The following is a 14113-nucleotide window of genomic DNA, read 5'->3' as shown; positions in this document are numbered from 1 at the left end:
TAGTCTTGTTGCGAAGAACTTTTTCTTTTCTATCCAGAATCTGAACAGGTTGCTCTTCATAGGATAAGTCTGGTTGTAGTTCAAGGGCTTCATAACTCAAGACATGAGTCGGGTCTGACACGTATTTCCTTAACATAGAGATGTGAAATACGTCATGAACAGCTGATAATGCTGGTGGTAAGGCTAGCCGATACGCTACCTGCCCGACCTTCTCGAGTATCTGAAATTGCCCAATGAACCTAGGGCTTAACTTACCCTTCTTCTCGAAGCGCCTAATACCCTTCATAGGTGAAACCCGCAGGAAAACATGTTCCCCTGCCTGAAATGTAACATCTCTGCGCTTTGGATCAGCATAACTTTTCTGCCTGCTTTGAGAAGCAAGCATCCGAGCCTTGATCTTATCAATAGCTTCATTGGTCCTTTATACTAACTCTGGACCTAGGTACTTCTTTTCTCCTGTCTCGTCCCAATGAATAGGAGAACGACATTTCCTACCATATAACATCTCATAGGGGGCCATCCCTATTGTACTTTGGTAGCTGTTGTTGTAGGAGAATTCAATTAAAGGCAAGTACTTACTCCATGAACCCTCAAAGTCCATGACACAGGCTCGCAGTAGGTCTTCCAAAATCTGGATAGTTCTTTTTGACTGACCATCAGTCTGAGGGTGAAAGTCTGCACTAAACTTTAACTTGGTACCCATAGCCTTCTGAAGACTCACCCAAAACTTCGATGTGAACTTTGGATCCCTATCTGATACAATAGATTTAGGGGCTCCATGGAGACGAACTATCTCCTTCACATACAATTCAGCATACTGATCCGCTGAATAGGTAACTTTCGCTGGTAGAAAGTGAGCCGACTTTGTAAATCTATCCACAATGACCCATACAGAATCATACATCCCTGTAGTTCTAGGTAAACCATTTACAAAGTCCATTGCGATGTCCTCCCACTTCCATTCTGGAAGGACTAAAGGTTGCAATAACCCTGCCGGCCTCTGATGTTCAGCCTTAATCTGCTGGCAGGTTAAACACTTGGACACATAGTCCACCACATCTCTTTTCATCCCGTACCACCAGAAGTAGGGTTTGAAATCCTGATACATCTTGGTGGTTCCCGGATGCAACGAATATGGCGTGGTGTGAGCTTCATCAAGTATCTCTTTCTTAAGCTCATCAACACTAGGTACACAAACTCGAGCTTTATATAACAACATTCCACTGCTTGAGACTGAAAAACCTCTAGGCCGACCAGCCACTACTTCATCTCGAACTTTAACTAGCTCGGGATCTTCTAGTTGTGCCTTTCTGATTCTCTCCAACAGATCAGATTGGAGGGTTAAATTATGTAATCTCCCGACCACGAACTCAATTCCTGCACTAATCATTTCTGAGGCTAGTTGAGGGGCTATCATAACCGTAGTGCACACTTGCCCGGGACCCTTTCTGCTCAGAGCATCGGCTACAACATTGGCCTTCCCGGGGTGATACAGTATTTCATAATCGTAGTCTTTAACTAACTCCAACCACCTTCTCTGCCTCATATTCAAATCTTTTTGGGTGAAAAAATATTTAAGACTTTTATGATCAGTATAAATTTCACACTTTTCACCGTAAAGATAATGTCGCCATATCTTTAAAGCAAAAACCACAGCGGCGAGCTCTAAATCATGAGTTGGGTAACACTGCTCATAATCCTTCAGTTGACGAGAGGCATAAGCTATGACTATGTCAGCTTGCATCAGAACACATCCCAGACCCTGTCTGGATGCATCACAATAAACAACAAATTTCTCTTGATCTGATGGCAAAGCTAACACCGGAGCTGTAATCAAACGCTGCTTCAATTCCTGAAAGCTTGATTCACACTTATCTGACCACACAAATCTCTGATTTTTCTTGGTCAATTCGGTTAGGGGCATAGAAAGTTTAGAAAATCCTTCGACGAAACGTCGATAATACCCTGCTAACCCGAGAAAACTTCGAACTTCTGTCACAGACTTGGGCCTCGGCCAATTCTTCACTGATTCTATCTTGTTTGGATCGACCATAATTCCATTTTCCCAACAATATGACCCAGAAAGGACACCTCGGATAACCAGAATTCACACTTTTTGAACTTGGCATACAGCTTGGGATCCCTAAGTCGCTGTAACACCATTCGAAGATGATGCTCGTGCTCCTCTTCTAACTGAGAGTATACAAGAATGTCATCGATAAACACTATAACGCAGTTATCGAGGAAATCCTTGAACACCCTATTCATGAGATCCATAAAGGCCGCAGGAGCATTAGTCAATCCGAATGACATTACCAGAAACTCATAGTGCCCATATATGGTTCTAAAAGCAGTTTTCGGTATGTCCTCCTCCCGAATTCTGAGTTGATGATAACCCGACCGTAAATCAATCTTCGAAAACACTGTCTTTCCCTGAAGCTGATCGAACAGATCATCGATCCTGGGCAACGGGTACTTATTCTTAATCGTCAGCTTGTTTAGTTCCCGATAATCAATACACATTCTGAGGGAACCATCTTTCTTTTTCACAAAAAGAACCGGAGCTCCCCAGGGCGATACACTGGGTCGAATAAACCCAATATCAAGCATCCCCTGAAGTTGTAACTTAAGCTCCTTGAGTTCTGCTGGAGCCATCCTATATGGAGCTTTAGAAATAGGTTCGACTCCAGGTGCCAAATCAATTACAAAGTCAATCTCTCGCTGTGGCGGCAATCCCGGCAACTCCTCGGGAAACACATCAAGAAAATCTTTCACCACCCAGACTACCTCAGGCCCAAATGTTTCAGGTCTGCTGGAGTCAAATACTACCGCTAGAAATCCTACACAACCATTGCATAGTAAATCCCTAGCTCTCAACACAGAAATAACCGGGATCCGAGACCCCTGAACCGATCCAACATAAACAAATGGATCTTCACCTTCCGGTTGAAAAGTCACCATTTTACGCCTACAATCCATACTAGCCGAATACTTGGATAGAAAATCCATTCCCAGTATAATATCAAACTCAGTTAATTTCAATTCTATAAGGTCAGTACTCAATTCCCTATCTTCGATCCTAATCGGCATAGACTTGACCAAGGGAGCCATCAGATCATTAGATCTGGCAAAAAGTTAACCATGGCTATTTGCAATCAAGCAATAATAGGTTTTGAAAACTTACAAAAAGCTAAAACACATACTTCTGCAACAAGGTTAGTTGGATAGTTGGATGTAGGATTTATTTAATTTTAAATAAATAATTTCGAAAAAAAAATAATTAATTAAATAAAAAATTATTTTCGAAAATTTAAAAAAACAAATTTAAAAATTCGAAATTATTAAAAAAAAATATTTAAAATTAAACCTACAATTTTTAAAAATTAAGTTTCAACCAACCTAAATATCATTTCAAAATTTGTTAACTACTTTTCAATATTTAATGTTATTTTATAAATAAAAATTAAATAAAAAATTTAAAAAGATAAATAAATATCTTTTTCAGATTTTAAATGTAATTTAAATAAATAAAATAACAAAATTTAAAAGTTAGCAAAATATCTTACATCTATTTAAAATACATGATTATAGTTATCTTATTTTAAATTTAAATAAGGTCAAATTATTTAAAAAAGATTTAATTCAAAAATTTAAAATCTGACCTTAAATTTAAAAATAAGATAAGATATAATCAAATTTAAAAATAAGATAGATATTTAAGCAAAAAAGATAGATACTTACTATTTTTTAAATTCAAATTATACTAATATCATGAATTAAATTTAAAAAATATTAATAAATTTAATTATGATAATTAGAATTGAATTAGGAATAGTAAATGTATAAATACAGAACTACACAAAAAATCGGAAGTTAATTCCATGAAAAAGTATGAAAAAACGAAGAAAAACGAAAAAATTGCAAGCTGTACGGATGGGATGCTGTGCATACCCGTCCGCGCGCGTGCATGGGTGATTTGGGCGTGCAAACTCGGTGCAGGGGAAATCTGCATGATTTCCGCGCGCGCAACTTTGTTGCTCAATCCCGAAATTTTTCCGAAACTTCAAAAAATCATAACTAATTCAAATTAAATCGAAATTAAGTTCTGTAAAAGAGTAACTTGCTTAATTTTTTCCATATTATCCAATAAAAATAATTCCAGAAACAGATATTCAATTATTTTTCACGAAAATTCACAAACATCAATCAATCATCAAATAATACTCAATACAACATGATATCATCCAAAACATCAAACAATCGTTTTAAAGTCCAAATGTAATGGCCTAATGCTAAGGCACGCTACAGTGCTTTTTCAATTATTGTGCAATCTTTGCTAATCAAAGAAATTTCTCGAAAAACGTGTCAAATTAAAACTTTTGCTGAAAGTCTTTCTTCACGATCTTCCTCACTATGGTTGAGGTATCACTTGCTGTGTGTGGGCACTACTCTAACACTAAGAATTTCGAAATTGAAGAGGGAAGGAAGAGAGCAAGGTGGCGGCTAAAGATAGGGAGAGAGAGAGGCTCAGTTTTTTTTTGAATCAGAAGTATATTTTTCCTGAAGCCTTCACTATCTATTTATAGCATTCCACTAGGGTTAGGTTTGAATTATTTGGCATTAAAATAATGAAAATATCAGTTTAAATTCCCTACAAAAGTGGCCAGCCATACAAAGTGGATTTGGGCCTCACTTTTTGTAATTTTGCAGTTTTATCTTTTCTGCATCTGATTTTCTCAAAAACGCCAATTTTTTAATTCAACCATTTATATGCCAATTCGAACTATTTAATAACTATAAATAATTATTAAATAATATTGTCATTTATCATATTTATTAATTGAGCTATACAAAGTATCATAATTAACAAATATGCCCCTAAAACTCTTTCTTTACAATTTTGCCCTTACTTAGTGAAAAATTCACAAATAGACATAGTCTAATTTGAGAATTATAATTGATTAATCAAAACCAATTATATGAGTCTTACAAGAAATATTATCTCAACTAGTATGGGGACCATGGGTCTATATAACCGAGCTTCCAATAAGTAGATCAAGAATTTATTACTAAAATTCACTAACTTATTAATTCTTCGTTGAATCCACGCATAGAACTTAGAATTGCACTCTCAGTATATAGAATGCTCTATATGTTCCACCATATAGACACATCATTAGTTACCCATTGTTATGATCCTAATTTGATCAATGATCCTCTATATGAATGATCTACACTGTAAAGGGATTAGATTACCGTTACACCCTACAATGTATTTAATCCTTAAAACACTTAACCCCGTATAAATGATATTTCAGCTTATATGAAATGAGATCTCCACCATTTATTTTCGTTTGGTCAAGCTCGAAGGAGATCATCCTTTATTCGCCAGATAGAAGCCATAGATTCCATGTTTATGTTAGCGCTCCCACTAAATTGCACTACCGTGCTCCCAAAATGTACGTATCACCCTGACCTAAAAGTAGGCTTAACTAACAAATCAAAGAACACGAATAGCCTCCTGAGATTGAGCCTAATCATAACAGGATTAAGATTATTTGATCTAGGATCAACTGGGCGATATTGACTTGAATAGATATTACGGTAAGTTTAATAAATCTAAGTCAAAGTTCAATATCGGTCCCTTCCGATGCATACTCCATGCATCCAACCTGAGCTTTACTTTAACCAATGCTCTGGAAAGAACATAGCATTTCTCCAAATGCAAGTAAACTCTGTTGTAGATTATCATATCAGTAAAACCCTATGTCTGATAAATCTAGGAATCTTTATTTACATAGTCATGTTTACTTTCCAATGTGTTGACAGCACAATAAACAGGATCAAGTATGTGAAAAGGGTTTCAGATGAATTTATACATTATGTACATATAATCATGAAATAAATCACGTGAACCATGCAATATTAAATGTTATTTCTGATCTATATTAATAAGTAAATCTGATTATATTGAAATGAGTTTTATTTAGGGCATAAAACCCAACAATTCGTGGAAGCTAACTGATGGTTCTGGCGGATATTTACATCTTGTGAACATGGTAGTTACATTGAGTGGGAGTGATGATCATAGATATGGAATCTATAACTTCTATAAGTATTTAGAATTGAAACAATGATTTCCTTTGAGCTTGGGTGAATAAAGATAAATGATTGAGGCCTCATTTCAGTAATTATATTAGTTTACTAAAGTATCATTTATAGGTAGCTAAGTGTTTTAAGGATAAAATACATTGAAGGATATAACGGTAAATTTATCTCTATTCAGTGTAGATCATCTATAGAGGATCTTTGAGTATTATGATTGTAACATTGGATAACCATAATGTATCTATATCATGGTACATATAGAGCATTCTATATAATTGAGAGTGTATTCAATTCCAAATATTTAGTGGCGCAAGGAAGAATTAATAAGTTAGGGAATTTACTTGGTAAATTCTAGATCTACTTATTGAAAGCTCGCTTATATAGGCCCATGGTCCCCTCACTAGTTGAGATAATATTGCTTGCAAACTTAGTTAATTGATTTTAATTAATCAATTATAATTCTAAACTTAGACTATGTCTTATTTATGAATTTTCACTAAGCAAGGGCTTAATTGTGAAGAAAATAGGTTTTGGGTTCAATTTGTTAATTAAGAGACTTTGTATGGTCTATTAATAAATTATAAAAATGATAATTTTATTTGATAATTAATTATAATTATTAAATAAATAGTTTTGGCATTTATTGGATTGAATTAGAAAATATGGTATTATTGAAAAAAAAAATAAGTGGTTGAAAAAAGTGGCAAAATTGTAACTAGAGATTGGTCCTTTTAAGTGGCCGGTCTTAAGTGTATTTTTGCCCAATATTTTATTCTTTTTTAATCCATATAATTCAACCCTAAGCCCTAGTTGAAACACTATAAAAGGAACATGATGCTGTCACTCGTCCACTTGATGCCTTCAACCAAATCAAACCTAATTTTCTCTGTTAAACAACTAGTAGATAAGAGAGTTCCATCCATAGTGATTTCAACCTCCTTCATTGTTCTTGATTATTCGAATCCTTAGTGATAGAGTGTCATGCCCACACATAGCAAGTCAAGTACTCAATCATAGTGAGTAAGATGGTGGTAACCAAACCCGAAGGAGAGAAAGAGATCCAGGGTTAGATCTTGATAATACTTGTGACAGAAAGGAAAAAGAGTTAGAGATCTGAGCGGAATGAGTCATTATATTCTGCTGCAACCAATGTAAGGTTTTTTAAACCCTTATGTGTTTAATTTCATTGTTTTAGAGATATTCATATTTAGGATGTTAACCAACATACTTGTTAGTAAGTCTAGATCCTGGTAAAATATTCCCAACAACTGGCCTCAGAGCCATGGTAATGATTTACTTTCATGAAATATGGATTTAAAATGATGAAAATGCTTTCTGTGATGATTTGGATGTGTTCATGTTGGTTTATGTGTTATTTGATGAATGTATGTGATTTATGAAATTTTTCCATTAAAATATTTTATTTGGATTCCTTGTGAAAAATTAAGCAATTTTAGTTTTTACGGAACTCGATTCTAATAAAAATTGAAAAAGTTATGAATTTTTGAAGTTTCGGGTTGAATGGCTGCACACGGTGCTCAATCACATGCACCAGGCTTGGGACAAGGAAGCCGTGCACGCGTGCGTGCCTAGGACATCACCTTGTCTAAATGCACGCTGATGCCCCACGCTTCAGAAACGATTGCCCAGTTGAGCACTCCTTGCACGCACACGAAGGCTGCAAGCAGCAGCCTCCTGCTCGCGCGGATGAGGCTGCATGCAGCCTCTGTGTGCACACCAAGGGTGCTTTGCACCAAAATCTAATTTTTGTGGATTTTTTCTATTTTTTCGAATTTTCTCAATTTCAAACCTTAAAATTAAAAATAAAATATTATTTTTAATATATTTAAACTTAAATATCAATTTTGTAAATTAATAATATTTAATTTTTTAATAGATTATTATTAATTTCTGATATTTTGAGGTTCAAATTTAAAAATTGATCATTTTATTTTTATTTATGGTCAGATTTTAAAAATTTGTTAATCTCTTTAATATTTATATATTATTTAATTATAAGGTCAAATATTGTAGTATATTCTAAATTAAAAGATAACATTATCCTTTTAATTTGAAATATTATATTAAAATTTACCCTATAAGATAAATTAAATAATTAATAAATTTGAAATTAACTTAGATATCTTTATAGATATTCTAACCACAATATTTTTAAATTCAAAATTGGTTATTTTGTTAAATATTTTATTCTTTATAAATTATAAGTTAGAAAAATGATATTTTATATCATTTTACTTATCAGAAATTTATAAATGATATTTTAAAGATTTAAATAACCTAGATATTTTTGTAGAAATTGAAAAAAAGACTTAATTTGAGATATTTTGACATATAATTTGGATAGTTATTATTTGTTTATTAATTATTCCTAACATAATGATTGCCTAACAAAATCTATTTTAAAATTGGTTTATTTTGTTATTTTAATTTTATTAAATGATAAGATCTGAAAATGATATTAAAAATATCTATTTGGTTATTTTTAAATCATTTATCTTATTAGATATTTAATTTAATTTGATAAAAATAATTCAAATAAACCTAGATATTTTAAAATTAGTTTCAATTTTAATTTTTAAATTTTGAAGAGATATTTAAGGTTGTTTAAACAACCCTAAATTTTCAAACTTTATTGGTTAGTTATGTAATACCCGCTAACTGGAAATGGTATTTCTATAAATTTTACCACTGAGGGTATTGTTGTCATTTTATATATTTATGTGTTTAAATAAATATATGAGGATTTTTTTGTGTGAAAATATAATAACTTTTCTTGGCATGTGCTTAATGCCTAATAAGTATATATAGTTATTAAATGATTGTGTTAATTATTTAACTTTGATAAATATTATTATTTATGCGGGTATAATAATAGTGATATGTGTGATATAATAATGTTGATATTTATCATTAATTATTATTTATTTTGTATAATAATATGAATAAATATTATTATTATTATTATTATTATTATAGTATACGTATGATATATATCATAGTGTACGTATATCACGTAACTAGAAGGCCGAATATTGTGGAATGAGAATCGTTCCACTTTTAGTTCAAATCAATCTATTTTATTCTTGTTAGAGATCGACTCCTATAGTTTAGAAGTCGTGCGAAAGGAGGAATAGAGAGTGCGGGTGATCAGGAGTAAAACAACGAGTAAGAATTCGACGTACTTTTTCGTTTTTCGGGTTGGCCACAATCTGGGTAGATTGGATGTTTAGGATTTCTTATTTATGATCTAAGAAAGGTATTGGATGGTGTAGAAAGGAAAAGAGATTACTGTTTCGGGTTTCACCATTGTTGAAGCTTCAAAGATACGTTCTTGAAACGGGCCCGAATTTGAATGTGTTTAAGTTATTTTGGAGGTCAAAGGAGGTTGTGTTTAAGTTTATGGGACCCCAATGGTCAGTTTTGACGTGAAGAAACAGTGTAAAGAGCTCTGAAACAAAAAATCACAGTTTTGGCTCCATATTTGGCGGTGTATCGTGTTCGGAGAAGACAATCTCAAACCGGCCATTTCAAGACGAAATATCAGTGGTATTTGGTTTCTTTGAGGTCTAGAATCCTTGGGAACATTTTCCAATCGAAAAGACGCATCGAAACGGGCTGTAGAAAGACATTGGAGCTCGCCGATGCCGAATAAGACGACTACGCCGGCGTAACTCCGCGACCCCGATCTGGGCATATCTTAGGTCTTTTTCCCTGTTTTTTTTTGCAAATTTTGATTATACATATTATTTTAGGGTGTTTGGTGAAGTTTAATAATTTTCTGAATTTATTTGAAATTATTATGAATTACTTGTTTTATTTCTTAAATTAATTATGAAAAATACTTAGGTTACTCAGATTAATCTAAAATTATTTATATGATTGGTTATGATATATAAACTGTTACAAAATTGGTAGATTTGGATTTTAGTCAATTTTGTTTTTTCATGAATTATTTGTGTTAATTCTAAATTTGATTATGAAAAATACTTAGATTGTTCAAAAAATTAAAAGTTAATTATTTAGGGCTTAGTACATAATATGAACTGTGTTAGAATAGGTTTTCGATTATTTTTGTATTTTTCATAAATTTATTTAGTTAATACTTAAATTAATTATGGAAAATACTTAGGTGATGCTAAAACAGTAAAACGTATTTTTGTAATATCATTTATTGTATATGCTATGATATGGTATAGGGTTTATAAATTATTAATTAGTGTAGATATTTATTATAATTATCTATGATTAATTAATTAGATTTTAATTAAAATAAATAGTAAAAAATTGTGTTCACTGTTTGGAGACTGTCAATATGATGTTACAATATAATTCTAGTCTATGAAATAAATTTAAGACTAGGTTGAGATGTTTTGTTATTTTATTTATTTAATTAAATTGGTATTTGACATATAATTTGAAGTGTAAATTAATACATAAATATGGATAATAAATTGTACGTGTTTCTAGATAGATTAAATATGTTTTATAATCTGTATAAATGATTAAGAAACATGCTAGCTTCTGATTTTGGTAAATAATTACATATGTATATATTTTGTTAGTAAATGATATTTTAGTAAAATTTCACGTAAAAAGTATTTGTATGAGCTCATGTTTTACATTAAAAATATTCATTTTAGTACATCATATGTGTTGGTGTGAATCATAGTGATAAATGGTTGTGTTTGGTGTATCATGCAAGTGAAATTGGCCTACGTGTTGTGTAGTTTGACATTGTTAATCTTAGGTTATGCTTGAATATGTTTTAAGTGTTATTGTGTTATTGGATTTAGGATATTGTCCTCAACAAAGAAACTCGGCAAGAGGTTCGAGAGAGAGAAAAGGATATACTTAGCAACTGAGGTAAGAAGAGTGGACATCTATGTACAGAGTGTATGTTGAAACATACAATTTTATTGTGGGTTTGACGTTCATGTGTTTATGAGATTTTGTACTGTGAATTGTTTTATTTTTGAACAATACTGTGAATTGTTGTTTATGTTAATATTGTTAGTATGTGATAGTGATAAGGCTTTTGACTGGTTGTGTGAGAATAACACTTATAGTAAGGGTGGCAAAACGTGTCAGCGTGTCATATTCGTGTCGTGTCGAAGTACTACATTTGAAGAAAAATATCTCACCCGAACACGACTCGTGACACGGTGGGTTGAGAATACATTGACACGAACACGGCACACTACATTTTCGTGTCGACACGACACGACACGATTGACATGATCTTTTCTAAAACATTCAAAATTTTATGATTGTTCTTTCAATTCATATTTATCCAATTTATCTATACAAATTCATCCTTACATAAAGGAGAAAAAATTATTTTATTCAATTCATACTTGCCTTATTTACTATCCAATTCATATATAATTATATATATACACTTAATATCATACATAAAAAATTTATCAATAATTATTAGAATATTACTTACATTATATAATTTCATTACAGTTTCACATTCTAAATCAATAATCTGCCACAACATAAACAAATTATGACAAATGTGAAATTCCAAAGTTCACAAACTAATATATTAATAGTCAAAGTATTCATCACTTAAAATATCAACAGTCCATAGAAGTCTACAACCCACAAAATATTAACAACCCCATGTTAGTTGTTCATCATACTCAAAATATTAACAGCAACATTCAACGCCCTAAAAATATTAGGCATCACCACCTTCAAAATATTAAGTATCAGCATAAAAAAAAGATTTAGCTGATTCAATACTCATTCTAGATTACTTATAGCATATAGTAATAGTTAAATCTACTCTAAATTGTTATCATAGCTAAGTTCCACAACATTTTGAATCACATCTTTCAAATCCTGTGCAATTTCCTTCTCCCCATCTACAACATAAAAATATAGAAAATATCATTATCATTAAAATATTTAACATTATAGTTATAAATATAAAATTAAATTACCTTCATCTCCAAACAACCAATCTCTTGTACACAAAATGTCTTGAACTGTATCAGGTTTAAGTGTACTTCGAAACTGGTCAAGCACTCTTCCACCAATACTGAATGTAGATTCTGAGGCCACTGTCGAGATAGGAATGCTCAAAATATCACGAACCATCGCTGCAAGTTCTGAATAATGATATTGATGTGTCTTCCAATAGCTCAAGATATCAAGCTCCTCATTCCTATAAATTCTTTCATCTTCTAAATAAAGTTGCAGCTGTGTCTTTTGGACAAAATTTGAACGATTTCCACTTGAAAGACTATCAAACTCCTACATAATAAAATAAATATACAAGTTATATATAAAAAAAATAATAAAATAGCAGTAAATATAAAATAATACACACAAATAAAAATACAAATAATTTATTAGACCTGAAAAAGTTCATTGTCAACCTCCATAGCATATGTCTCTCTTTTCTTTATTTCATTCATCTTGTTCTTGGCAGCCATTGAAGTGTTTGGGTCAATCTTACCCTTGTACTCATCATAAAGAGACAATAATTTTTCATATAAAACTTTAAATTCCTTAGAATCTTCCCCATATGCCTTGATATAGCAAAATTCTACAACTTCCAACTTGTATCGAGGATCTAAGATAGCTGCTATAGTCAAAATGGGACTAAAATCTGACCAATACTTTTGAAACTTAACCCACATTTTACTTGCCATACACCTTAGATAGTCATCTTCACCTTCCAAAGTCTTTTTTAAAGTTATGTACCAATTAATTATGTTTGGAAAGTACAAATTGGCTGTTGGATACTTTGAGCCAGAAAAAACAAGAGTTGCATCATAAAAAACTTTCAGAAACTTCCAAACTTTCTCAACTCTTTCCCATTCATCCTTAGATGGACAATGTTCATAGTTTGAATCACTCCAAGCTAAATGTTGAAAGGCACGACGATAAACTAAAGCACTATCCAACATAAGGTAGGTAGAGTTCCACCTAGTAACAACATCTTGACACAATCTCCTCTTGCAAACACCACCCGTAAATACAAGCTTAACACATTCCAAAAACTTTTGCTTCCTTAGTTGTGATCCCTTAACATACTTAACACTATCACGAATCTTTTCTATTGATACATCAATATCCTTTAATCCATCTTGCACAACAAGATTAAGTATGTGAGCACAACACCTCAAATGAAAAAAATCACCATTACATGGAAGTAAGCATTTCAAATTCATCTGAGATTGCAATGCATCAACAGAGACATCATTTGAAGATTCATTGTCTAAAGTAACTAAAAAAATTTTCCCCTCAATTCCCCTTTCACTCAATAAGGAAAAAATTTACTCAAACAATGCAATACCAGTATGTGGAGGTGGCATAGAGCAAAAATTTAAAATTCTTTTTTGCAATTTCCAATCCTTATCTATAAAATGGGCTATGAGAGACATATATTCATCAGTGGTCAAAGAACTCCACAAATCAGAAGTTAAACTTATTCTACCAGGAGTTTCACCTAACATGCTTGTAATTTTAGCCTTTTCCCTTTGGTACATCTTAAGAGTGTCACTTTTCACAGTATTTCTAGTAATCAAATCCACATCAGGATATAAGTATTTCAGCATAGCCCTAACCCCTTTATACTGAACAAATTGAAATGGTAAATCATGCATAACAACACAAGAAACAATTAACTCACGCCATGTCTCAGCATTGAAACAATGATTAAAAACTTTCACAGTCCCATTTTCATGTGATATAAGCATTTGACCTACATCTCTTGTATCACTTCTCCTACAAACTTTAAGGTGGCGTGTCATATTACCTGTGCCATATTTGCTCTCTGCAATATATTCTTTTCCACACTTCTTGCACTTACTTCTTATTTTTTTATCAGGACCCTCAGGAAGCCTCTCAAAAAAGTTCCAAACTTTGGACTTCAATGCCTTCTTCTTCTTCTCTTTCACAGTGTCATCAATAGCAACTTTTGCAAGTTCTATATCTTCTTTATCTTTAATCTCAATGAGATCTTCAT

At 32.2% G+C, this 14113-nt stretch overlaps 1 protein-coding gene across 1 annotated transcript; it reads right to left on the bottom strand.

Annotated features, from left to right (window-relative positions):
* Positions 1-11743: 11743 nt before the first annotated feature.
* LOC133036486 (zinc finger BED domain-containing protein RICESLEEPER 2-like) lies at positions 11744-13369 on the bottom strand. Its single transcript, XM_061113037.1, has 3 exons — positions 12498-13369; positions 12081-12393; positions 11744-12002 (listed from the first exon to the last, which is right to left on the bottom strand). The coding sequence occupies exons 1-3, from the start codon at positions 13314-13316 to the stop codon at positions 11920-11922; spliced, it is 1215 nt and encodes a 404-aa protein (XP_060969020.1). The 5' UTR covers positions 13317-13369; the 3' UTR covers positions 11744-11919.
* Positions 13370-14113: the final 744 nt, after the last annotated feature.

This window comes from Cannabis sativa, chromosome 4 (assembly GCF_029168945.1).
Source record: "Cannabis sativa cultivar Pink pepper isolate KNU-18-1 chromosome 4, ASM2916894v1, whole genome shotgun sequence".
Taxonomy (NCBI): domain Eukaryota; kingdom Viridiplantae; phylum Streptophyta; class Magnoliopsida; order Rosales; family Cannabaceae; genus Cannabis; species Cannabis sativa.
This window is presented reverse-complemented; position numbering and strand designations above follow the sequence as displayed.